General features: G+C 42.0%; 1 protein-coding gene and 1 pseudogene across 32 annotated transcripts; one reads left to right on the top strand and one right to left on the bottom strand.

Annotated features, from left to right (window-relative positions):
* LOC113653643 overlaps positions 1 to 27,744 on the bottom strand; it is a 104,204-nt pseudogene that overhangs the window by 29,073 nt on the left and 47,387 nt on the right.
* On the top strand, positions 309 to 27,735 carry LOC113653642 (acetyl-CoA carboxylase-like). Of its 32 annotated transcripts, none has more exons than XR_007143888.1 (32): positions 388 to 425; positions 1,395 to 1,816; positions 4,317 to 4,449; positions 5,542 to 5,680; positions 5,775 to 5,884; positions 6,134 to 6,215; positions 6,485 to 6,583; positions 8,833 to 8,942; positions 9,096 to 9,206; positions 10,031 to 10,240; positions 10,345 to 10,515; positions 10,792 to 10,953; positions 11,034 to 11,197; positions 11,538 to 11,688; positions 11,804 to 11,907; positions 12,059 to 12,140; positions 12,377 to 12,522; positions 12,682 to 12,832; positions 12,934 to 13,068; positions 13,164 to 13,310; positions 19,522 to 19,710; positions 19,959 to 20,059; positions 20,363 to 20,451; positions 20,590 to 20,714; positions 21,070 to 21,183; positions 21,766 to 21,855; positions 22,062 to 22,091; positions 22,318 to 22,406; positions 22,874 to 22,930; positions 23,085 to 23,294; positions 27,109 to 27,395; positions 27,515 to 27,735. XR_007143888.1 is itself a non-coding variant. In XM_047818555.1 (30 exons), the coding sequence occupies exons 2-29, from the start codon at positions 1,488 to 1,490 to the stop codon at positions 22,878 to 22,880; spliced, it is 3,570 nt and encodes a 1,189-aa protein (XP_047674511.1). In that variant the 5' UTR covers positions 388 to 425; positions 1,395 to 1,487; the 3' UTR covers positions 22,881 to 22,919; positions 23,026 to 23,138. The 32 variants fall into 32 exon arrangements, 4 of the variants coding, with proteins under 4 accessions (XP_047674511.1, XP_047674512.1, XP_047674515.1 ...); XR_007143889.1 differs by having other exon boundaries at positions 23,089 to 23,294; XR_007143892.1 differs by having other exon boundaries at positions 22,874 to 22,919; positions 23,047 to 23,294.

Consider the following 27,744-nt stretch of genomic DNA (forward strand, 5'->3'; position numbering starts at 1 on the left):
TTTTGATTTACAGGCCCCTGTTCTTTAAATAAAACACAGCCCTGTTGAGCACTGTTAGTGAGGATACAGAAATAGAACACAGCCAACTTTTAGTGACGATAACTGGAATAGAATACAGCCTCCGTTTCGGAATATGTACTTGAATTGGGAGCGCCCTGTAAAGTAACGTCAGATGAATTGGGACGCGGCCGGTGAAGTAAGGTGAAGTGAATTGTGATGCGGCCGGTGAAGTAAGGGTAAGTGAATTGTGACGCGGCCGGTGAAGTAAGGGTAAGTGAATTGTGACGCGGCCGGTGAAGTAAGGGTAAGTGAATTGGTACGCGGCCATGTAGCTGTAGTTCCTCACAGGATGCAGGGTGTTTAAACTGTCTGTTTTCTCTCCTGTAGTAAAACGCTGAGTTTCTCATCTTCACGCAGAGCAGCAGGTGAATGTTTGTTACTGATCTGTGCTATAATAATAATATAATGTTCATATTAGGATTTTGTAGTCGCTAAAATAAACTGTTTGTTATTTAATTTGACTGAATAACTTTGACTGTTTCTCACTCAGCAGAGTTTAACTTTGTTTAATTATTTTTGTTGTATTATAATATGGCTTTATACGAATGTTAACTTTAATGAAGTTTAAGCTTGAGCGCTGTTTATGTTGCACTGTTAGCACTCAGGCTAAAGGAGTTAGCTGGTGTTCAGCAGCTCTGAGGTGATTCACCGAGTTACTGACGTTTTTACATTAAACAGTAAATAATGTGAACTGTGGTGTAAATTAATGCATCTAAAATAAAATAACATGAAACCGTGTTTTGTAATAAGTGTGAAAATAAAGTCAGTGTTCAGTTTTATGTGTACAGTGAGGTGAGGTGGTGAATTTCAGGGTTTCCTAAAGATAGCAGAGCGACCCTTCACCCAGATGGCACAGGGACACACACATACACACACACATATATAAACTAAATATAATATATAATATATATATACACATACAAATATAAATGCATACAGTACTCACACACACATACACATATACAGTATATACACGTACACACATTTACACACCCATACACATATAAACATATATACACACACATACTCACTCACTCACTCACTCACTCTCTCTCTCTCTCTCTCTCTCTCTCTCTCTCTCTCTCTCTCTCTCTCTCTCACACACACACACACACTCTTGACAGCAAGCAAACACCTATAGGCCCTAAACTACACTTATTCACTACACTATTTTGGAAGCTTTTACATTTTATCCACTTTTGGAGAAAAGAAGTTCCTCACAGGTTCTTTGTATTAATAATGTTTCCTGCTTTTTGTTGAATCCATCCAGCAAATGTTTGTGTCAGTTAAATTCAGCAATAATCCTACATCTGTGTGTGTATTTACTCTTCCAGGTTACAGAGATGACTAATGAATCCTCCTGATCCTGATATTTTTTTTCCTTCTGGAATATAAAAGCTGCTTAATGCTTCATCAGATCTGCACAGATGGATCACAGGTCTCAGTCTCCCTTGTGTGAGAATAAAGACAAACCTCCATCTGTTACCCACAATCCATCTGACCAAGTGTCCAGCCAATCAGATCACATGGAAACTCCATCCACTTCCTGTGAGTCGTTCAGGCCCAGATTCAGGCCTGTTGAAGAAGCTCGGGAGAAGCTGAAGTTCATTCTGGGTGCATCAGAAGACAACTCGTCCGACGATGAAGCTTCAGCTTCAGCTTCCAAATCCCAAATCAGAAAAGAGATTGACGCACGTCAGACCGCCGTACAGAAGACACACCCTCGCACGGGCATGACCCAATCCACAAGCATGAGGTAGGGAACAGAATCAGAAGTTAATCATTTCACTCACTTTATTTTCAGGAAAACACTTCTCACTGTATTAATCTTATGGATATATTTATAATGATTTAATATCATGATGTAACACAGTAGAAAAACCTCATTATTATTCAACGTGTTGCTCGAAAGTCTTCAGGAAGTACAGTGTGTTCATGATGATGAGTTTTCCTGAGGGTTTAAAACAAAAGCACCAGCACATCAGTGGGGCGGTTTGAAGGACCACGAGAAGTCTACTGTCATTTCTACCCCAGTTCTGGGCTCTGATTGGTCAGAAGGTGTTGCGTAATTCTCACTGACATGAGTGCAGGTTTATATTAATGCTATCGGTCTGATAGGTTTCTATACCGACAGTTTGTTCACAAGACAGAAGTCATGTTGAGACATTTTATTTCTCCTTTTCTATAAAGTTTATATTGCGAGCAGACATTTAAACGTGACGCCTTTAGCAGTTAAGCTGTTTGTTCAGTTTCAGTAGAGAACGTAGTCCAACACACGAGTCTCAGTGGGAATAAATTACAGCTGTAAACTTATGGTTACATGACCGTGTGTGTGTGTGTGTGTGTGTGTGTGTTTGTGTGTGTGTGTGCGTTTTCTTGCTGCATGCCACATGTCTCTGTGTGCTATTAATGGAAGCTCTCCTCTCTGACATTGACACACACATTAACAGACAAACATGGCAAAAACTGTGTTTCAGAAACTGAGTGTGTGTGTGTTTTAAGGTCCTTATGCAGTGTTATAGACTGATGTGTGTCTCTTAGTGAGCACACAGTCAAGGAAGAAAAACATGAAGCTAGTTTTATTAGTTTATCTGAACTGTGGAAAGAATCTGGGCAGGTATTTAGCTGTGTGTGTGTGTGTGTGTGTGTGTGTGTGTGTGTGTTGGGTGAATGGTAACATGGGGAATCTGAACTCAGATCAGCTCTCCTGCACTGGCTGGATTTATTAATAACAGAGCAGAGAGTTTGAAGCATTTGTTCCTAAAACACACACACAGCGCTGACTGATAAAGGACGTGTGATCAAGAAAGGAAACACTCCGTATGCAACTTTATCAAAATCACCATGGAGACCAACTCGTATGGGCTAAAAGGTGAGGAATGAGTCGAGTCTGTTTAACGTGGGCTTGAGTGCAGTGAGTTCTCCTGTTAGTGCGACTCAGTAGACATCTCGATACAACAGCAGATACAACACACACACACTCACACACACACACACACACAATGTTTTTTTTTTTTTCCTTTGACATATATTTGACCATTCTGCATTGAGTAGGTTCACACACGTCAGTAACCATAACAACAATATTCAGCAGACTTTTTCTGCCAGAGGGAGAGAAAGTGAAAGGAATACAGCAAGAGAGAAGGAAAGGGGTGAAAAAGGAAAAAGACAGAAAGAATCAGGAGGAGAGAGAAAATGGAGCGAACAGAGAGACGAAGCAGAAAGGAAATGAAGGGAAATATGCACTTGGAAAAAAGAGAGAGATTGTTTTTCTCCTCCCTTTTGTTTGATAACCGAGGAAGCAGACCGGTTTGTACTAGACGAGCAGTTTTCTCCCAGCTGGTTTTGACAGTAGACACTTTTGAGAACACACACACACACACACACACACACACACACACACACACACACACACACACACACACACAGTACTGCTGTATTTCTACAGTTTGATTTACAGTGCTGTATTTATAATATAAATGTTCTTTATAATCTGATAAAGCATCTTGCTGTGATGCAGAGTTTCAGTGCTAGTGGAGGTGATTATCTGCTGCTGTGTTTTCTTTGTGTGTGTAATTATAAAGATGTTTGCAGTTTACAGCTTTAACACAGTAAAGACCACGAGTTATAAAGTCTAGATTCTGAGACAGGCCGAAAGTCCCTGATTAGATACTCAGCTGTAATTGGCTGCTGAATGTCATGTGACTGTTAGTTTGAGGGAGAGAGTACAACACTAAGAACAACTTACATTTGTTTGTGTGTGTGTGTGTGTGTGTTAGACTGGTGTGACGGACAGTTTACGCGGTACGTACAGGTGTGTGTGTGTAAGTAACCGCATACATGTGTTAATCAGCTGTAGGTTTAATATGTTTCTAATAAGTTTCTAATAGAATGATGGGAAATGAGTGTTTATCTTCCACTCACAGGATAAATGAATGGATGAGTATCAGGAAAGATGTGTATAGATAGACGGTCTGATGGATAGAAAGACTGATGAGTAATTAAAAAGTAAGCTGTAGGACATCACACTCGAGGAGACGTGTTGTATTAAAGATGAACATGTTCTTGTGATTAGAACAGGATTTAATGTAATGGGGCTTATCAGCAGCTGTGCAGGAGAAACACATCTACCACTCACACACACACACACACGCACACACACGCACACACACACACACACACACACACACACGTTTCACCACTATATCCTGCAGTGAAGTTTATTACCCGTTTGTGTGTGTGTGTGTGTGTTGCAGGCCGAGCATGTCTGGTCTTAACCTGATGAAGAAAGGTCGAGAGCAGAGAAGGATGGACGTACCTCGAGATTTCACTGTGGCCTCTCCGGCCGAGTTCGTCAAGCGATTCGGAGGAACCCGTATAATAGAAAAGGTGTGTGTGTGTGTGTGTGTGTGTGTGTGTGTGTGTGTGTGTGTGTGTGTGTGTGTGTACTTGTATGGTGTTTTATACAGATCTGATATTAGATATCTGACATAGATTGTGTCTAGATCAAATATTTATTATGTTGGCTTTGTAGAAGCCAACATTCTGATTTCCATTATAAGCTTATTATTATTATTATTATTATTATTATTATTATTATTATTATTATTATTCCTTCTGAGCCAAAAATTTATTTAAAAAATGAGCCACATGCACCAAATTCGGATATGTCATAGACCCTGGTCTGAAGTTTGTTGCGATCGGAATTCCGGCATTCCCGGTACGGAAGCTCAAAGTGGCCTTTTTCCCATAGACTTCTTTTGAGGTTTATAACTCGGCAAGTTTTCGAGCGATTTACACCGAACTCGGACAGGTTCTTTAGGACCTTACTCCGGATGAACTTTTTATTTCAGAGTTCCGACGGACTTTTTTTGTTTTTTTTAAAAATTTGCACAACATGGACATGTGACATATCAAACACTCAGCACAATGAGGGGAACTGCCCCACGGGTATTCTGGTCACATCATGTCACATGTAGCCTCGCCCCAAAAACAAGCGAAATTAAAAATTTGCACAACATGGACATGTGACATATCAAACACTCAGCACAATGAGGGGAACTGCCCCACGGGTATTCTGGTCATGTCACGTGACGTAACGTGACATCACGTGAAAATTAAAAATTTGCACAACATGGACATGTAACACATCAAAACACTCAGCACAACGAGGGGAACTACCTCACAGGTATTCGGATCACGTCACATGCTCCTGTCCGCTCACCTCCAAAAGTATTGGCACCCTAGCGGTCCAGTAGCTTTCACAATCTTTCTGTCCACTCGCCTCCAAAATGCACCGGCCTTTGCGAATGCTTGCACTGTCAAAGCCAACATCAAAGTTTGTCGCGACAAACTTTACAAATCTAGTTTCACTGTATAATTTCATCACTATATCAGATGGAAATGTTCTACATCTTTACCTGCAGCCGTCCTGACCAGTTTCCTGTTATGTGGTAATGTTTTGTGTTCGTGTGTGTTCAGGTTCTGATCGCCAATAACGGCATTGCAGCAGTAAAGTGCATGCGCTCGATCCGCCGCTGGTCCTACGAAATGTTCCGCAATGAAAGAACCATCCGCTTCGTAGTGATGGTCACACCTGAGGATCTAAAAGCTAACGCAGGTCAGACGCCGTTCAGGACAATCTGTTGTTTCTAAACTCTGTCTATCATTTATGATGCTCGTTTTATTTAGTTAGTTTTGTTCATGTGTATTAGAGTACATTAAAATGGCAGATCATTACGTGCCTGTTCCTGGTGGGACGAACAACAACAACTACGCTAATGTGGAGATGATCGTGGACATCGCAAAGAGAATTCCAGTGCAGGTAACAAAAATACAGACATTTATGCTTTTGAAATTCAGGCTTCAGTGAAGAGGAGAGTTATGATGTGATAATCAGCTGTGATGTTAGTAATGAAGGGATTTTGACGTTATTGAGGACGATGATTAGGATTTTTTGTCCTGATTAGCATAATGTTGTTTATTTGCATTTAACATAATGTTGGTATTTTTTATGACAATGATGTTTATGATGATGATGATGATAAGATTATTGCTGCTTTCGCGTCTTTAGGCGGTGTGGGCCGGTTGGGGTCACGCATCAGAAAACCCCAAGCTGCCGGAGCTGCTTCATAAAGCAGGGATTTCATTTTTAGGTACAAATGTGGAAATAAAAGCCTCTTTACTTTGTAGCTGTGTTCTTTCTTTGTTTTTATTTTAACAGCCCAGGCATCAATCCTGTATTTCAGCTCTGTTTTTAATACTCACTATTTCCCTTTGGTTTTACCTCTTCATTCTTTTATATAATTGTGTGTGTGTGTATGTGTGTATGTGTGTATGTGTGTATGTGTGTATGTGTGTATGTGTGTATGTGTGTGTGTGTGTGTGTGTGTGTGTGTGTGTGTGTGTGTGTGTGTCCTCCCAGGGCCGTCCAGTAAAGCCATGTGGGCTCTGGGAGATAAAGTGGCTTCTTCTATTGTAGCTCAGACTGCAGGAATCCCCACTTTACCCTGGTCTGGGTCTGGTAATGTCTTTATTACTGATTCTACACACAATCTCTCTCTCTCTCTCTCTCTCTCTCTCTCTCTCACACACACACACACACACACACACACACAATGTCTCACACACAATGTCTCTCTCTCTCTCACACACACACACACACACACACACACACACACACAATGTCTCACACACAATGTCTCTCTCTCTCTCTCTCTCACACACACACACACACACACACACACACACACTGTCTCTCTCTCTCTCTCTCACACACACACACACACACACACACACACACACACACACACACAATGTCTCACACACAATGTCTCTCTCTCTCTCACACACACACACACACACACACACACACAATGTCTCACACACAATGTCTCTCTCTCTCACACACACACACACACACACACACACACACTGTCTCTCTCTCTCTCTCACACACACACACACACACACACACACACACACACACACACACACACACACACACTGTCTCTCTCACACACACACACACACACACACACACACACACACACACACACACTGTCTCTCTCTCTCTCTCTCTCTCACACACACACACACACACACACACACACACACACACACACACACTGTCTCTCTCTCTCACACACACACACACACACACACACACACACACACTGTCTCTCTCTCTCACACACACACACACACACACACTGTCTCTCTCTCTCTCACACACACACACACACACACACACACTGTCTCTCTCTCTCTCACACACACACACACACACACACACACACACACACACACACTGTCTCTCTCTCTCTCACACACACACACACACACACACACACACTGTCTCTCTCTCTCTCTCACACACACACACACACACAATGTCTCACACACACTGTCTCTCTCTCTCTCTCTCACACACACACACACACACACACACACACACACACACACTGTCTCTCTCTCTCTCACACACACACACACACACACACACACACTGTCTCTCTCTCTCACACACACACACACACACACACACACGCACTGTCTCTCTCTCTCTCACACACACACACATACACACACTGTCTCTCTCTCTCTCTCTCTCTCTCGCACACACACACACACACTGTCTCACACACACACTGTCTCACACACGCTGTCTCAAACACACACACACGCACACTGTCTCACACACACAGTCTCTCTCTCTCACGCACACACCCACATTCTCACCCACATTCTCACACACACACACACACACACACACTGTCACACACACTGTCTCTCTTTCTCTCTCTCACACACACACACACACACACTCTCTCTCTCTCGCACACACACACACACACACACACACACACACACACTGTTTCTCTCTCTCACTCACACACACACACACACACACACACACACACACACTGTTTCTCTCTCTCACTCACACACACACACACACACACACACACACAGTCTCTCTCTAACTCACACACACTGTCTCTCTCTCTCACACACACACACACACACTGTCTCTCTCTCTCTCTCTCTCTCTCACACACACACACACACACACACAGTCACACACACACTGTCTCTCACACACACACACACACACACACACTGTTTCTCTCTCTCACTCACACACACACACACACACACACACACTGTGTCTCTCTCTCTCACTCACACACACACACACACACACACACACACAGTCTCTCTCGAACGCACACACACTGTCTCTCTCTCACACACACACACACACACACTGTCTCTCTCTCTCTCTCTCACACACACACACACACACACACACACACTGTCTCTCTCTCACACACACACACACACACACACACACACACACACACTCTCTCTCTCTCTCTCTCTCACACACACACACACACCCACATTCTCACACACACACACACACACTGTCTCACACACACACACACACAAACACACTGTCACACACACACACACACACTGTTTCTCTCTCTCTCACTCACACACACACACACACACACACACTGTCTCTCTCACACGCACACCACACACACACACACTGTCTCTCTCTCTCTCTCTCTCTCACACACACACACACACACACACACTGTCTCTCTCGCACACACACACACACACACACTGTCTCACACACACACACACACACACACAAACACACACACACTGTCTCTCTCTCTCTCTCTCACACACACACACACACACACACACACACACACACACGTATTTATTTCTCTGTCGCCTGTCTGTGTTCAGGTCTGAAGGTATTGTGGGGAGATGAAGAACAGAGACTGGGTCATGTGATCAGTGTCCCACCTGAGCTCTATGCCAAAGGCTGTGTTAGAGATGTGGATGAAGGTCTTGCTGTAAATACATTCTCATTATTTATTTAAAGTTTTACACACATTTCAGACAATTCTAATACGAAATTATAATCACCATTTGGAGTAACTCATGTTATACTGTTGTCTGTGTGGGTGTGTGTGTGTGTGTGTGTGTGTGTGTGTGTGTGTGTGTAGGGTGCAGAGGAGATCGGCTATCCTGTAGTGATCAAGGCATCAGAAGGCGGAGGAGGGAAAGGAATCAGGAAAGTGGACAACACTGAAGATTTCCCCAGCTTTTTCAGACAGGTGCACACACACACACACACACACACACACACACACACACACACACACACACACACACACACATAAAGTGCATCTGTGAACAGTTTAATATGGGTGGTGCTGTAGACATGGATGTATATTGGGTGAGATTGTATTTGATGTAGATCAGTGCAGTCCACACAGCTGAGTGTGGGAGTGTATTATGCTCAGTACAGTTCAGTTATTAAGGAGTCTTAATAAAGGCTTGTGGAAAGAAACTGTTACACAGTCTGGTCATGAGGGCCCGAATGCTTTGGTACCTTTTTCCAGATGGCAGGAGGGGGAATGCTGTTGGCTTTGCTCGACCTTTGGACCTTGCTGTTCTTAGGGCTGTCCTGTCCCCTGCTCTGAAGGCTAGGTCATAGCAGTCATCCAAGGCTTCTGGTTGGAATGTGGTGATGGTCATGGGGACGGTCACGTCTTCAATGCTCTTGCCGATGTAGCTGCTCACTGATGCTGATAGATTATAATAGATAATATAATAGTCCTATAGAGCTCTTTAGCATTAGCTCTGGGGGAATGTAATCTCTGACAATAAAAACTGTGCTGAATTCCTGTGGTAAATAAATTGGCCTGCATCTAACAGTCACAATCTCCACTAGAGAGGAACACCAACTCTGTGCATGATTCTAGTTATTGCACCATTCTGTGTTGAAATAAACACACACACACACCACTGTAGGCACTATGTGAGCCTCAGTTACTGTGTGTTAATAGTCTTTAAGTGTTTGTGTCTGTACAAACAGCCATAGTTTCCCATCCTCTCATGTTTTCTGTTTAAATGTAAACTGTGTGTTGTGTATCAGGTCCAGGTGGAGGTGCCCGGCTCACCCATCTTCATCATGCAGCTGGCTCAGCATGCACGTCACCAGGAGGTGCAGATCCTGGCAGACGAGTACGGAAACGCCATCTCTCTGTTCGGTAGGGACTGCTCCATCCAGCGGCGCCACCAGAAGATCATCGAGGAGGCTCCAGCCACCATCGCCTCACCCGCCACCTTCCAGCAGATGGAGAGGGTCAGTTTTTATAATGTGTAGCAGTCGAGGTGATGGAACATTAGTTAATTATAAGTAGTTTAGTTTATAAACTTACATTGTAAAGTTTTTCTTTTTTAAATCAGTATGCAGTGCGTATGGCTAAGATGGTGGGCTATGTGAGTGCGGGGACTGTAGAGTACCTGCTTTCAGAGGACGGCAGTTTCCACTTCCTGGAGTTGAACCCCAGACTGCAGGTGGAGCATCCATGCACAGAAATGATAGCAGATGTTAATCTTCCAGCTGCACAGCTACAGGTACTGAACTCCTTACACACATCACTTTACGCATCGTACCTGTAATCATTTCTATACGTTTGGACTTCAATCATATTTAGGTCTTGTTTAGATCAACAGAACAGTTGATAATAAACACACAGTTTTACTGCTGATGTTAACTAGTGAGTGAAGCACAACCTATTATGTGGTACTGAAAATATTAATATTACACCACGATGTCTGATCTTTTTTGTCATTTGTTTTCATTCATTGCCTTTATAATAGCTCATGTATAATTTTTATTCATTTCTGTAGATAGCGATGGGAATCCCTCTGCACAGGATTAAGGATATCCGTGTGCTGTATGGTGAAACTCCGTGGGATGACACCACCATTAATTTTGAGGATCTGGAGTCTGTCCCCTGTCCTCGAGGCCACGTCATCGCCGCTCGCATCACCAGTGAGAACCCGGACGAGGTGAGTACAGACGGGATTCAGCAGATAAACCCACAGATTTTTATTTTCAGAGATGATGTCTACGTGTTTGTTTCGTGCAGGGCTTTAAGCCGAGCTCGGGCACGGTGCAGGAGCTGAATTTCCGCAGCAGTAAGAACGTGTGGGGTTACTTCAGCGTGGGGGCCACAGGGGGGCTGCACGAGTTTGCTGACTCGCAGTTCGGACACTGTTTCTCCTGGGGAGAAAACCGAGAGGAAGCCATCTCGTCAGTATCATCACTCACATCACATCATTACACTACACGCCAGTGTTCACTCTGTCTTTAAGGACTTCTCTGTGGATATAGTTTCATACAGATTCTTTGTGCCATCCGTAAATAAAAATTATCCGTATTAGAAATAAAAAACCTTCCAGACGTCTGCACTCATAATCATGTAGAACTGAATTTTTCTACATTTATATGCTCTTTTGAAAATACTATTTTGTAAAATAATAAAATATAACAAACTAATTGTTTTATACTGAACTTAGGTTGATTACATTCGTATCGAGTGAATCAAAGTAAGCGAGTAAGTGTTAATAACTGAATGCATTTCTGTGGGCAGTAACATGGTGGTGGCCATGAAGGAGTTGTCTATCCGAGGAGATTTCAGGACCACAGTGGAGTATCTGATAAAGCTGCTGGAGACCGAGTGCTTCAGGAACAATGACATCGACACAGGATGGCTGGACCACTTGATCGCTGAGAAAGTGCAGGTACGAGTCTGACTGGCCCAGTAACTGCTGGCACGAGGTCTGGTTTATGGGGTCACACACAGCCTGCATACACACCTGATTTCTACTTAAATACACATTTGTGTGTTCTTTACAGGCGGAGAGGCCAGACACCATGCTGGGGGTGGTGTGTGGAGCTCTACATGTAGCTGATGCCAGTTTCAGGAAAAGCATGTCTGACTTTCTACACTCTCTCGAGAGGTGAGCTGATAACTCATGACATGAACATATCCATCATCAGGTCAGGTTTTTAATGAAGAAAAACACATTTTATTTTTCCACATAATAAATTTTAAGATTTTTAAAAATCTGTTCTCTAGATAAAGTTTGATATGATTTTGTATGTTTTTAGAGGTCAGGTGTTACCTGCTGCTAGTCTGGTGAACACTGTGGAGGTGGATCTGATCTATGAGGGAATCAAATACTGCTTGAAGGTAATGAGATTAGAAAGGTCACTGTTTAATAACATATTTTATGAATGCTGTATCAACAACTCATTATGTCTTTTTTTGTAATTAGGCCACAGCTCTCAGTGAGCGATTATAAATCCTAATAAATCGTTTCTTTCATGTGTTATGTCATTCAGATCAAAATTGTAATAATTTTTCTGTGTCTGTATGTGTATATATATATATGTGTGTGTGTGTGTGTGTATATGTGTGTGTTGTAGGTGGCCCGTCAGTCTCCCACCACCTACGTGATTATAATGAACGACTCGGACATAGAGATTGATGTCCACAGGCTGAGTGATGGTGGCCTGCTCCTGTCCTACAGTGGCAGCAGCTACACCACCTACATGAAGGAGGAAGTTGACAGGTTTTACACTTCCTGTTTCTCATAATTTAATTAAAGTAAATAATTTCATTAATTTCCTGTACACTGTTTCACTGTGATAATATATATAATAATTGAGCAGTCAGGACACGTCAACCTAGTTTAGGATTTATAAGAGTAATATTTTTAATTTCTCTGCAGATACCGGATCACGGTGGGCAATAAGACGTGTGTGTTTGAGAAGAAGCGAGACCCCACGGTGCTGCGTTCCCCCTCCGCTGGTAAACTGCTGCAGTATGTTGTGGAGGATGGAGGACACGTCACTGCAGGATATCCGTACGCTGAAATCGAGGTCATTTTTTATATTCTCATATATTATGTTTATGTTGTCTTCATGTTCTTGTAAATAAATGGTGTTGTATTTATATATTTTTATTATATAATGTTGTGTAGGTGATGAAGATGGTGATGACACTGACGGTGCAGGAATCAGGCTGTGTTCACTTTGTAAAGCGACCCGGAGCCGTGTTAGAGCCCGGCTGTGTAGTGGCTCATATCGACCTGGACGACCCGAGCATTATTCAGCCTGTACTATAATCACAGCTCCTTTTTTATCAACTAAAACTCCTTTATATCTGTATCCTAAAGCACTGAGCTGTTGTACATATAACGTATTTCTGTAGGTGCAGCTGAACACTCAGCCGTTACCTGCACAGGAGCCGCTGCCCACAGTGGGGGAGAAACTGCACCAGGTCTTCCATAGCGTGCTGGAGAACCTGATGAAGGTCATGGATGGATACTGTCTCTCTGAGCCCTATTTCAGTAACAGGGTGAGACACACACACACACACACACACACACACACACAGTTTACTGATATTAGCATAGCACCAGCAAGACTCTAATAGCTTTTATATTTGGATGCATCTTCAGTCAGTTCCTTTTCTTTTTTCTCCATGAATTATTCATAATGTTAGTGGTTATGCCCCACAGGTAGGTTGTGAGTTAGAGGAGAAAGAGAGATTCTGGAGTGAATTAGATGAGGTGATGGAGAGTATTCCCACGGGTGAGAGAGTGGTGATAGGAGCGGATTTTAATGGACATGTTGGTGAGGGGAACACAGGTGATGGGGAGGTGATGGGCAAGTTTGGAGTTAAGGAAAGGAACCTTGAAGGACAGATGGTAGTGGACTTTGCTAAGAGGATGGACATGGCTGTGGTTAACACTTATTTTTAGAAGAGGGAGGAACATAGAGTGACTTACAAGAGTGGAGGTAGGAGAACACAGGTAGACTACATCCTATGTAGAAGAGGCAATCTGAAAGAGATTAGTGACTGTAAAGTGGTAGTGGGAGAGAGTGTAGCCAGACAGCATAGGATGGTGGTGTGTAGGATGACTCTGATGGTCTGTAAGAAGAAGAGTTCAAAGAGAGAGAAGAAAACTAAGTGGTGGAAGCTGAAAAAGGAGGAATGTTGTGAGGAATTTAGACAGAAGTTGAGGCAGTCTGTAAGAAAAAAAAATGCGTCGTGTAAAAATAAGCCGATCTTAATGAAGATCTTAATAAAGAACAAGAAGTTTATTCCAGCATAGCAGTGACAAAATACATGGCGTACTTTGGGCTCGTCGGAGTCAGAAAGAACACGAACCCAGAGCAAATTCTGCTCAAACCTTATATACAGTTTTCCCTTTTGGTAATTTAAATGAAGTTTCGCTTTGAATGTGTATTGAGGGTAAGAATGGAATGTCTCCCAAATGGCTGGGCTACACCTTGTTGTCTAGCTGATGTCTTTAAATGTTAATCATGGTCACGTACACCTTGTCTTGGTATTGTTACAACTGCTAGCGCCCAAGTGGTCACTTTAAATGGTAATCGCGGTCACGTAGACCCTTTGTTCGTGGTGATCCCTAATGTCCTGCTGCCGTCCCCATATTTATAATTGAATCCCATTTATACATTTAGAGTCCTAAACGTATTACCTTATGATACTTCTTAGGAATGAGCTCTTTTTAGATGTGTACCTTGGAGTGGAATTTGGGTGCAATTTCTGTCATTTCTTACAGTCCCCCCTTTGATGCTTTTGGCCCTCAAGCATCACATCACTTCCTTAATACAGATCACACCTCCCATTTTTTTGGGCCGGTGCCCAGTGTCGGCGAAGCCCTGCCTTAGGTCGTTCCCCTTCGGCCCTCAGAGAATCTTACCCGTCATCGGAACTTCACCTCACGCACACTGGTTTTAGCTCCATTCCATAAGGCAAACATATCATTGGTTTTCTTCTTAAAATTTGGTTATATGTAAAATATTACTTGGGTTTGGAGCAGAGACATTCAGAAACCATCACAGCCAACGGGAACGTCCCACATTGATCATTGAATTATCTGCAATTTGCCGTTTCAATATGGTACACATACAGCATAACATAATGCATTGACAAAGAATGAGAAAGATGCATACAACAACAGCAGTTTTGAAAGTTATATCCCAAATCAGATCAGAATAGGCAATAACCAAATCACCACCATGCATTTGTTTAGTCAAGACATTATCCTTTCCCATAAGACCTTGTTGAGCTTTAACAATATGGTCGTCTTTTCTCTACATTATGACATAATGACATTAACATATTATATAATAACATATTATATATTTTGGTAAATCAAAATCAAATTCTGGTACATATTCCTCAAAGACTAATTGTCTGCTGGATTCAATGACATTGTCTGTAGAGTGTGGAATTAACATATGGAAAGTAATATTTCCTATGAACCAAGCTGCCTCTGGAATAATACAAAGTAAAGTAACCTTAATTGGACAAAATGTTATCATGTGTTTATCATTAACAAAGATAGAAAAGTGATCATGAGTTGTGGTGACGTTTTCCTGTGCGAAACTATTACTCTTGTAAAATTATTGTGGACATGTGTTAGATCGATTTCACAAGCCTCATAATTAGTGTGGGGTGCCACACATAATGGTTGTTTTTCAAACTTGCAATGGTAACTGTGTGATAAACTTAAAAGTCCTTAAAGTCCATTCTTTAATACATTCTTCTGTAATATTCCCAAATTGTAAATGCTTAGAATCCTTTAAAACAATTCTTCAAATCCTTTCCAATCCTTGAGATTATTTAGTTGAAGATGTTCTCTGAGGAGGTGATGAACTGGTTGCAACATCACTGTGATACCTCAGGAACGCTGTTGTCAAGAAGACCTTATACATTCCTGTTACACTGTTCATCTGGGTCTGGAGATCATGCTGTAAGTCTCACCAAGACCAAAACCTGGATCCATTGTAGATAAGCACTTTAGGACAGCGTTGGGCACTTCTGTCACGATAGCTGCCTTCCTAGTCCATCCCCCACATCTATTTCTTTTTGACCTGAAAAACACTTGAAAACATAATGAATTTATACCCCCCCCCCTTCTTAAACACAGCACACCAAAAACATTACAAACACATACAACATAAATCACCTTCCTATTTACATGGCCCTGATGACTGCCATCAGTTTTTTATGATATTAATTGACCTATGTGGAATGATCTTTTACCAGGTTGACGGTTTTTAGTTTTGTGATGTGAATCTCTGCATGGTCTCTCCCATTGAGCAGACCATGGGCCCTCATTTTGGTCATTCTTTACCACAACGTCATCACTACTTTCAAATTTGTGATTGTACACATTCTGACCAGAATGCATTTTGTTTTTCTGACTTTGCCAAATTTGTTGTGTAGTTTGGTGAAAAATAACAGGCAAGGAGTTACACAGATTTTTGAGCTCCTTTCTCAGTCTGTTTACTGTAGCCTGTAACTGGTTTAAATCCGTTTTGGGGCCTGATCTCTTAAGGGAAAATTTGCATTCCCTTGAAATATGTCCCTCTTTGCCACATGAATAACACACCAATGGGTTATCAGGGTTATGAGGGGGTAGTCTTTCCTTTCTATCTCCAGTAGTGTAGGTCTCTTTTTTTCCAGGAAACATTGCTGGCTCTATTCTTATTGAGATTTTTAACACCTACTGCGGATACAGGATGGGACCTCTTTGAGTTAGCATTGTTGTTGACAAACTGTGTCATTTTAGCAATGATGTCATTATAATCAGAAAGATGGGTTACAAACATCGACACAGCAGAACGGGTGAGTGAGTCACATTTGTTAATCAAAGCAGATTTAAAACTCTCATTATGACATCCTCTTCATTCGGTGTGATATCAGGATTGCCACTGAAAGTTTTAAATGTCTCCAATAATCGCTCTGAAAATGCTACTGGGTGCTCTCCTTTCCTCATTTGCACATCAGATATCTTATCCCAGTTAATGGACATCACACCTAGGACTTCAAGCAGTGCCTGCTTCCTCTCTAACTTATTGGCAGTTCTAGTTTTGACTTTCTCATTTAATGCTCCAGACAAAGTGTCAGGCAAACACACAGTTAACAACACACACGCATCACCATCTGTGAATTTGTAAATGTCAGCATATAGCTCGAAAACCTTTAGAAAGTCTAATGGATCTTGTTTGGCAGGATCAAATTTACCAATACTTTTAATCACCGCTTCTAGGTCATTGGGTTTAAACCCACTGACCATAGTAGTGGTCATTGGTTCCTCCGCTCTTTCACTAGCATGCATAGTTGTAGTCAAGTGAACTGGAGCCATGGGGAACTTAACTGTACAGTCAGAATATTGACTCCTGACTGACTGAGAATCTCTTTCTGAGTTCTCATCACTATCTAACATGTCAGGAACTTGATTACTCCACAGCCCACATACAGATGTCTTACTGGTGCTAATTTCAGTTTTGCCATTTTTTAAAAGGAATTGACAAGCAGACTTTGCTTCCTCTAAATCTTTAAACAATGTTTCCACAGATGAACTAAGCATGTGGTTGTTAGTTTTAAGGTGTACAATTTCACTCTGCATCCTAATCTTTTCTTCCTTCCAGATTATCTCACTACAAGGCTCTGGGTGGTCAGGTAGTGCTGCCAGATGACTGGGAAACTACAGCAGAAGTGATCAGGGAGACAGGGAGAAAGGTGCTGGGTGTGTCATGTGGAAGGAAGAAAGGAGATAAGGAGACTTGGTGGTGGAATGAGGAAGTTCGGGATAATATCCAGAGGAAGAGATTAGCCAAGAAGAAGTGGGATGTGGACAGGACTGAAGAGGAAGGTGTCTAAGGCCAAGCAGAAGGCATATGACGAGTTGTACACTAGGTTAGACATTAGAGAAGGAGAGAAGGACTTATACCGGTTAGCTAGGCAGAGGGATCGAGATGGGAAGGATGTGCAGCAAGTTAGAATTATTAAGGATAGAGATGGAAGGGTGCTCACAAGTGAGGAGAGTGTACAGAGGTGATGGAAGGAATACTTTGAGGAGCTGATGAATGAGGAAAATGAGAGGGGAAAAAAGAGTAGAAGGGGTGAACTCTGTGGAACAGGAAGTAGATAAGATTAGAAAGGATGAAGTCAGGAAGGCTTTGAAGAGGATGAAAAGTGGAAAGGCAGTTGGTCCTGACGACATCCCGGTAGAGGTCTGGAAGTGTCTAGGAGAGGCAGCAGTGGAATTTTTAACTAGTTTGTTCAACAGCGTTTTAGAAAGTGAGAGGATGCCTGAGGAATGGAGGAGGAGTGTGTTAGTGCCGATCTTTAAGAATAAGGGTGACATGGAGAGTTGCAACTATAGGGGGATAAAGTTGATGAGCCATACAATGAAGCTGTGGGAAAGAGTAGTGGAAGCTAGGTTAAGGAAGGTGGTGGAAATTTGTGATCAGCAGTATGGCTTCATGCCCAGAAAGAGCACAACAGATGTAATTTTTGCTCTGAGAATGTTGATAGAGAAGTATAGGGATGGTCAGAGGGAGTTGCACTGTGTGTTTGTAGACTTGGAGAAGGACAGGGTGCCAAGATAAGAGCTGTGGTACTGTATGAGGAAGTCAGGAGTAGCAGAGAAGTATGTCAGAGTGGTGCAGGACATGTATGAGAGGAGCAGGACAGTGGTGAGGTGTGCTGTAATTCAGACAGAGAAGTTCAAAGTGGAGGTGGGACGGCATCAGGGATCGGCTCTGAGCCCCATTCTGTTTGCTATACTGATGGACCAGTTGTCAGAGGAGGTCAGACAGGAGTCTCCTTGGACGATGATGTTTGCAGATGACATTGTGATCTGTAGTGAGAGGAGGGAGCAGGTGGAGGAAAACCTGGAGAGGTGGAGGTTTGCGCTGGAGAGAAGAGGAATGAAAGTCATTCGTAGTAAAACTGAGTACATGTGTGTGAATGAAAGGGGGGGAAGTGGAACAGTAAGGTTAAAGGGTGAAGAGGTGAAGAAGGTACAGAAGTGTAAGTACTTGGGGTCAACAGTCCAGAGTAATGGAGAGAGTGGGAAAGAAGTAAAGAAGCGAGTGCAGGCAGGTTGGAATGGGTGGAGAAAGGTGTCAGGAGTTCTGTGTGATAGGAAAATATCAGCGAGAATCAAGGGGAAGGTGTACAGGACAGTGGTGAGACCGGCCATGCTGTATGGTTTAGAGACAGTGTCGCTGAAGAAGAGACAGGAGTCAGAGCTAGAGGTAGCTGAGCTGAAGATGTTGAGGTTCTCTTTGGGAGTGACAAGGTTGGACAGGATTAGGAACGAGTACATCAGAGGGACAGCTCATGTTGGACGTTTGGGAGACAAAGTTAGGGAGACCAGATTAAGATGGTTTGGACATGTTCAGAGGAGGGAGAGTGAGTATATGGGTAGGAGAATGTTGGACATGGAGCTGTTAGGCAGGAGGCAAAGAGGAAGGCCAACGAGGAGGTACAGTATATGGATGTAATTAATGTGGATATGAAGCTAGTGATTACAAGTGTTGAGGATGCAGAAGATAGGGATAGGTAGAGAGAGATGATTCGCTGTGCGACCCCTGAAGGGAAAAGCCGAAAGAAGAAGAAGAATTATTCACAAACGAGGTTTATTAGCACCTCTCATCAGAGTGGCATGTAAATGTACACATCTTGATTTGTGTGTTGTGATCTGAAACATTTTCTATCTCCTCACTTTGCATGTGTTCAGCTGAATAAGTGGGTGGACTCTCTGATGCGGACTCTACGTGACCCTTCACTCCCACTGCTGGAGCTGCAGGACATCATGACCAGCGTCTCGGGTCGTATCCCTGTCACGGTGGAGAAAGTCATCCGCAAGATTATGGCCCAGTACGCCAGCAACATCACCTCTGTTCTCTGTCAGTTCCCCAGCCAGAGGGTGAGTTCAGATGTATTGATCACACTGGTTTACACCAGTTTCCTCCCACTGGATGAGAACATGAATTGTCCCCTTGCACATGATGAAGTCTGGGTGGTCTTTGGGTTCACTCTGACCTTAAATAAATAAATGCAGTGTATCTAGTGCATACAGTGTCTATAACTTCTGTCTATGAAGTACATTGTGAAGGTTTCAGTTAATCATTTTAAAAGTATCTGGCACCTAGACGGACGTTTGTTTTGCTTTAGATTGCGAATATCCTGGACAGTCACGCAGCCATGCTACAGAAGAAAGCAGACCGTGAGGTTTTCTTCATGAACACTCAGAGCATGGTGCAGCTCGTGCAGAGGTGAGACTTGGCCTTTCTCTGTCTCTGTACTGTGGGCTTTAGGTTATATAACAGAGTTACAGTAGAAATACAGGGTTTGTTCTGTGTAGTGAGGAATTCAGTGTAATATTTCACCCCTTAATCAGAGATGCGGTGATTGTGAGGCAGATTTTATAATTTATTGCACATGTTAGGAAATTGTCCATACAGACCTGAGTGTAGGGAAATAAAATGAACTTATTTATCCTAGAATTGACTGAATCCCTACTTGCAATATCTCTTTGGTTCACTAATTAAACCTTTTTATTATATTTGTTTGTGTAGGTATCGCAGTGGTATTCGAGGCTATATGAAGGCTGTAGTTTTAGACCTGCTGCGCCGTTACCTGCAGGTGGAGATGCAGTTCCAACAGGGTAATACACATACATACACACACACACACACACACACACACACACACACACACACACACACACCACTTGAGTTAATAACACTTATTTTACTCTGTATTTTATATGTAAATCACACACTCACTCCTCTCTGTGTCTCAGGCACGTATGATAAGTGTGTGATAAACCTGCGAGAGCAGTACAAGCCTGATATGACTCCTGTGCTCGAACACATCTTCTCCCATGCTCAGGTCTTCAAGAAGAACATCCTGGTCTCCATGCTCATAGTAAGACAAATACTAAAGACAAGTTGATTCCCTTTATACAAGAATACTTTACTCTATTTAAAGATGACACACATCATCGAGCCTCTCAGATAAAACTGGTCTCTCATTTACACTCTTTTAAACACCGGATGCTGAGTTATTACATCTGTGTAGTGTTGTAATAATGCATTATGTGTTTTACTCTACTGTCAATAAGAACACCGTTTTCTGACTTTCTACACAGACGACTGATTGAGTCTTCTTGGAGAAATCAGATTTAAAAGCTGAAGAAATACATTTTATTTGTTATTTATAAAAATGCTAAAACGGACCTTGCTGTTGAGGGCGGAGTCACTGGGTGTGTTGTGATTGGCAGGATCAGCTTTGTAGCCGGGACCCGGCGCTGACAGATGACGTGGTGGTGATCCTGATTGAGTTCACACAGCTCAGTAAGATGGAGAACTCAAAGGTTTCCCTGTGTTCCAGACAGGTAAGTAGACCAGTCAGGACCTCTGACCTTAGATCTGTTCTCCAGTACAGAACTGTTCTTATTTACCACTCAGGATTAATGTATGTGCTGTCACTACCTAGATAAGTGAGACTTGGTGTATAGTATTAAGCTTTGTAGTGCATTGTGTAATTCTGTACAGTGTTTAACTATTTATTTATGTCCTACACTGTGTTTATACAATAATGTTAGTGACTCTGAATTTCATCTCACTGTAGATGGATAGAAAGATGTCCTGATATTACATTGCCTGTGTGTGTACAGTGGTTATGGTTTATAGTAATTGATTTCCAACACAACGCTGAGAGTAAACTGACGTGCGTGTGTGTGCGTGTGTGTGCGTGTGTGCGTGTGTGCGCGTGTGCGCGTGTGTGCGCGTGTGCGCGTGTGTGCGCGTGTGCGTGCGTGTGTGTGCGTGTGTGTGCGTGTGTGTGCGTGCGTGTGTGCGTGCGTGTGTGCGTGCGTGTGTGCGTGCGTGTGTGCGCGTGCGTGCGTGTGCGTGCGTGTGTGCGCGTGTGCGTGTGTGTGTGGTGTGTGTGTGTGTGTGTGTGTGTGTGCCCACAGAAACTCATCCTGTCTGAGACGTCAATCTTTGATGTTTTGCCCAGTTTCTTCTACCACGTTGACCGTGTGGTGTGTATGGCTGCTTTAGAGGTACACACACCTTTTCATTTTTCTAGTCAGTGTGTTATTCATATGTATCTGTACCGAAGGTTATCTGAGATCATGTAGTGTAGCATTTTATAGCAGGTTTATGTTTCTAACAGATTGTATGAAGTTATGTACAATGTGTAGTGTGTACTTGTGATTAGCTGCATTATATTTATTTTGTGTGTGTGTGTGTACGTAGTTGTACGTAGGTGTCTGTGAGGAGGGGTTATATAGCCTATGTAAGAAATAAAAAATGTGTAGAAAATGGTAATCGCGGTCATGTAAACCCTTTGTTCGTGGTGATCCTTAATGTCCTGCTGCCATTCCCATATTTATAATTGAATCAAGTTTATACGTTTAGAGTCCTAAACATATTACCTTATGATACTTCTTAGGAATGAGCTCTTTTAGATGTGTACCTTGGAGTGGAATTTGGGTGCAATTTCTGTCATTTCTTACACCTATGAGCTGAACAGTCTGCAGCATCACCAGTTGAATGATGGCACGTGTGCTGTGCACTTTCAGTTCATGCTCCCTTCATCTCACCCCAACAGGTAACATCCTCCCACCTCCACACACACACACACACACACACACACACACACACACACACACACACACACACACACACACCGCACTCGTGTGTAGTAATGATGTTTCTGTTCAAATATGATCTTTAGCTTTAGTTTAAAAAGTCTCAGTGTTGCCTGATGTGTTAAACAGACAAATAATATGTAATATAATATAACTAATTAATAAAGAAAGCTGTTTGAATGATCCTATCTGATTCCTTTGGAAAATAATTTACTGTTATTTACATGCTGCTGAATATAGACGTTTAAGACAAAAAAAATTATATATATATAATTTTAATATAAATAAAAAAAGTAATAGAGTTGTCAGAATGTATAGAAGTTAACAGTTGTGAAACTAATTTATCAAGACGAGTAAATAAATACAACATTAGACAATCTGCTTTCAAACTGTGTTCTTTATTCATCTTTTGATCATTTCTTTAAAGTCACTGATCCGATCCCGCACTAGTCGACTGAGGGATAGCTTCAAAAGTGAGTCCAAAGTGAGTTCATTTATTTTGTGTCTGTCTTTGTGTCAAGTTTTCACTTAATGGTATCATTTATCTGTCACTAATTGTTTATTACATGGTGTCCTCAGTAGACAGATGCTTTTATCCAGAGGGACCTTCAGTACCCGATATCTCTTGTCTGTCTCAGCCAGGGTGTAAATCTGTCAGCTTTCCAGTCACAGACACACAAACTCACTGAGTGTAATGCTGAATGGCCGCTGCCCTGATGGCCGTGCCCTGCGCTGACCACAAGATGCACCTGTACCTGGGTCCTGCCCGTGTTGAGGAGGGCACTGAGGTCACTGACTACCACTTCTTTGTCAGAGCCATCATCCGCCACTCCGACCTCATCACCAAGGTAACCACTTTAGGTCCACTTCATAGTTCTCCTTAGCAACTGCATGTCAAATATTGACCATAGTATCTGTCACATGGAAGCTGAAATTTATACCCCAAATTATATGATGTACAGTGGGGAGAACAAGCATTTGATACACTGCCGATTTTGCAGGTTTGCCCACTTACAAAGCATGTAGAAGTCTGTAATTTATATCATAGGTACTCTTCAACTGTCAGTGACAAAAATCCAGAAAATCACATTGTATGATTTCTAAAAAATTGCAGTGATGCCTCGAGATACGAATTTTTTGAGATACGAGCTGTGATTTGGCCAAATTTTTGTCTTGATATACGAGCAAATTTTTTGAGATACGAGCATCTGAACCGCCACCGAAACAAAGATCCCCAACAACCACGTGTGCTGTTTCCCCCGCCTCAGTTTCCCGCGTCTCATTCGGTTAAAGCCGCCTTTCCACTGCACACGACAAACGACTGTCGATAAAACGGAAGTCATTAATTTCTTATGGAGAGTCACCAAGGGGGCTGCGTGAGGTGCCGACCATCTGCGGATCTGTAATTTTCGGATCCGTTTTGAGCGTTGGATCCTTTAAAAAAATTTTACTTGTGCGACGACACCACATCTGATATGCTGACCGGACAGGTTTTTATTAAAACGACCGGCAGATTTTAGTGAGGAAAGAGTGACAAAAAAAGCAAAAACAAGTGAAGAGAAAAGCGATGAAGAAAATTAAGCAAAATTAATGTAAAGAAAACAGAAATTGTAGCAATTCAGTTAAGTTAAGAGAATTTCAGTTCTGTCAGGACCACTTTGTCAAAAGAGAATTTATTAGATGATATGCATACAGTTAGTGTTGGCGGTATGGTTCTGTTCTGGACAAAAATGCATGGTCAGAGCGCGGGGAGCAGCGACTAGAAAATAGAATAAACCCCCCGTATAACAGAACCACTAATCATGCATATTATTAGATATGTTCGCTTACACGTTTTTGGACAGTAATAAATAAATGAATGGATAAATAAATAATTAAATAATATTAGAGAAAGAGGGAGAGAGTGAGAAAAATATGTGGAGATTTATTACGTAAACTGGTACAAGGCATGGTGGAGTCAGGTTTGGAGGAGGGAGTTTAGATCGCGGCAGCAGCAAAGCGCTAGAGTGGCTTTATGAATGGGAATTTAAATTGTCGGGTAATATGGATGCGCGTCGTGGAAGCTGATTAACAGTTGATGCAGGCTTGATGATGTGGCCTGCCAGAACTAATGCGATGCTCGTTAATTCGTTCGTTAATTTTAGTGAAGTTTAGTTAAGTTCCATTTAAGTGTAAGGTAGCATTAAGAGTGTACAGTAGCTAGTAAGTGAGCGAAAGTGTACGTACGACACAAAATTCCTCCTCCTTCGCCTGTTTACTCCTCCCTAAACCTCCGTGCGCATCTTCTGTAAAGTAAAAACAGTTTTTTTTTAACATTCTCTTTTATTACTGTATGTTTTTATACAATTACTTTAAATGGGGAAAATTGCTTTGAGATACGAGCAATTTGAAATACGAGCAAGGACACGGAACGAATTAAATTCGTATCTCGAGGCTGTAATTTGCATTTTGTTGCATGGTATTTCATACATACAGCAGAACTTAATATTTGGTACATAAACCTTTGTTTACAATTACAGAGATCATACATTTCCTGTAGTTCTTAACCAGGTTTGCACACACTGCAGCAGGGATTTTGGCCCTCTCCTCCATACAGACCTTCTCCAGATCCTTCAGGTTTTGGGGCTGTCGCTGGGCAATACGGACTTTCAGCTCCCTCCAAAGATTTTCTCTTGGGTTCAGATCTGGAGATTGGCAAGGCCACTCCAGAACCTTGAGATGCTTCTTACGGAGCCACTCCTTAGTTGCACTGGCTGTGTGTTTCGGGTCGTTGTCATGCTGGAAGACCCAGCCACGACCCATCTTCAATGCTCTTACTGAGGGAAGGAGGTTGTTGGCCAAGATCTTGCAGGACGTTTCATGCGCTGCAGGCGTAGTGTGTTACTAATGGTTTTCTAGTGATGTCAAAAAAATTAACCAATTTTCATTGAAGCTTGATTCGTTCTGGCAAAATCACGTGACCAATGACGTCCGAAGCTTCGTTCCACACACACCCACGTGACCGCTTCATTATCTGATTCAAAGGTTTAAAATTGTGCGTGACACGTGGCGCGCCCTCGTGTGTTGTATTGGAGTATTACATAGAATCTATTACTGTATAGCCAGTTTAGGAGAGCTTATTGTTGCGAGTTGTCAGTGGAGCCTGTTACAAAAAGATCGCGTTCTGAAATATGGGAACACTTTCATTTGATTTCGCCCAATAAGGTGGATATATATGGTTTTATTGTGAAGCCTATATTTATAACTTCAATCATCATTGGACAATTATATGATTCAGTGTAATATTTAATATCGTATATTTTGTCAAATTTATATTTATTGGATAGTATAGAAAAATATAGGAATGCAAGAAAAGACTTTTGTGCACCGCCTAATACAATAATGATTTTATATAAATCACCGCCTAATACAATAATGACACACTTTATACTTTTGAGACAAGGTCTATCCTTAATCTGTTTTTAGGTCCAGTGTTTGATTTGCTCCCAGCAGCTGGTCTATAATATTAATAATACATCATCCATGTCACTCATTCAAGAACACTTACAATGTCTATTTCACGAGTTCACACTTACAAATAAGACTGTGTGTCTATATAGTCATGCTGAACAGGTGGACACTATATAGTCATGCTGAACAGGTGGACACTATATAGTCATGCTGAACAGGTGGACACTATATAGTCATGCTGAACAGGTGGACACCTGATTTGCTGATTGTTAATAAAACATAATTATTAAGCATAAAGCATCTATCTTGCCTACAGTACAGATTTATACATCGTGTAAAAGTGAAAAGTTTGCAGTCAAAATGTCCAAATTCACCATAAAAAAGTTTTTATTACATTTTTGTTTGGAGTTACCATGTGTATGCAATGTAACATGCTTTGGACATGTATTTAATATATTGATTCATTTATTTATTAATCTTTCCTTAATTTGTCAATCATTTGATTGTGGAACATTCTGTGATAGCGCTTTCACCAGCAGAGGTCCTCATCGAGCTCTGATTTGAAAAGCTTCGAGTATTGAACCTTCTTCCGAAACAATTGGGTTGAAAGCTTCACTGCTTCAAGAAAGCTTCACTTTGCCATCACTATGGTTTACTTTGAGTCTGTGGTCCCCTCTCTTTAGGTCATTGACCAGGTCCTGCTGTGTAGTTCTGGGCTGATCCCTCACCTTCCTCAGGAACCTTCCCCTATTGTCCTGTAGCCCATCCAGTCTTGTGCAGGTCTACAATTTTATCCCTGATGTCCTTACACATCTCTCTGGTCTTGGCCATTGTGGAGAGGTTGGAGTTTGAGTGAGTGTGTGGACAGGTGTCTTTTATACAGGTAACGAGTTTAAACAGGTGCAGTTAATATAGGTAATGAGTAGAGAACAGGACGGCTTCTTAAAGAAAAACTAACAGGTCTGTAAGAGCCGGAATTCTTACTGGTTAGTAGGTGATCAAATACTTATGTCATGCAATAAAATGCAAATTAATTATTTAAAAAACATACAATGTGATTTTCTGGATTTTTGTTTTAGATTCTGTCTCTCACAGTTGAAGAGTACCTATGATATAAATTACAGACTTCTACATGCTTTGTAAGTGGGCAAACCTGCAAAATAGGCAGTGTATCAAATACTTGTTCTCCCCACAGTATATATACTCCCACAGAAAGCCGGTCCAGGCTGACGCTATCCTGCTGGGTCTTGGATCTTTCTGTCAGCAATGCAGGGATAAAACAGTCCAAAATGCAGGATAGTAGAAAAATAAACAGGTTTAATAACTAAAAACATAAAACAGGGACACGGACTAGGACACACAACGACATACCACAACATCAGACTACGTAAGACGAGGATTCAGCGCTGCAATAGGACGAGAGAAGGGCGGGGCAGACACGTGACACAGAACATAAACAAAAGCATGTGGCCAAAGTCCGGGCTGGATCCTGACAGTGGGTGAGTGTGTGTGTGTGTATTGTGTGTGTGTGGTCTGATTAAAGTGCTGCATTAGTGTATCCACACTGACTTTTAAGCTCTCCTTAGTACCCTGATAAATCTGTGTCTCTCTGTTCCAGTAATCAGGATCATCAGCAGTCACCTTCTGTATCCACTCCGTCTTTGGGATCATTTTCATGATGTTATTGTCATAGTAGTCGATCTGTCCTCCATCCACCTGACCAACAGTGCTGAATTCTGGGATATTTATTCCAGGTGTAACTGCAGTGTAGAAATACTGCATAACTGTCGACATAATAATAATAATAATAATAATAATAATAAAGTGTGTATTTCTGTATTACTTGGT

This window comes from Tachysurus fulvidraco, chromosome 9 (genome assembly GCF_022655615.1).
Source record: "Tachysurus fulvidraco isolate hzauxx_2018 chromosome 9, HZAU_PFXX_2.0, whole genome shotgun sequence".
In the NCBI taxonomy this organism is placed as follows: domain Eukaryota; kingdom Metazoa; phylum Chordata; class Actinopteri; order Siluriformes; family Bagridae; genus Tachysurus; species Tachysurus fulvidraco.

Bases quoted from the DNA above. Each gene is read 5' to 3' on its own strand.
- LOC113653642 (XM_047818555.1), top strand. From the start codon at position 1,488: ATGGATCACAGGTCTCAGTCTCCCTTGTGTGAGAATAAAGACAAACCT. The intron at 9,207-10,030 runs GTGCACACACAC...GTTGTGTATCAG, and splicing joins TCCCCAGCTTTTTCAGACAG to GTCCAGGTGGAGGTGCCCGG. The intron at 12,141-12,376 runs GTAATGAGATTA...TGTGTGTTGTAG, and splicing joins GAATCAAATACTGCTTGAAG to GTGGCCCGTCAGTCTCCCAC.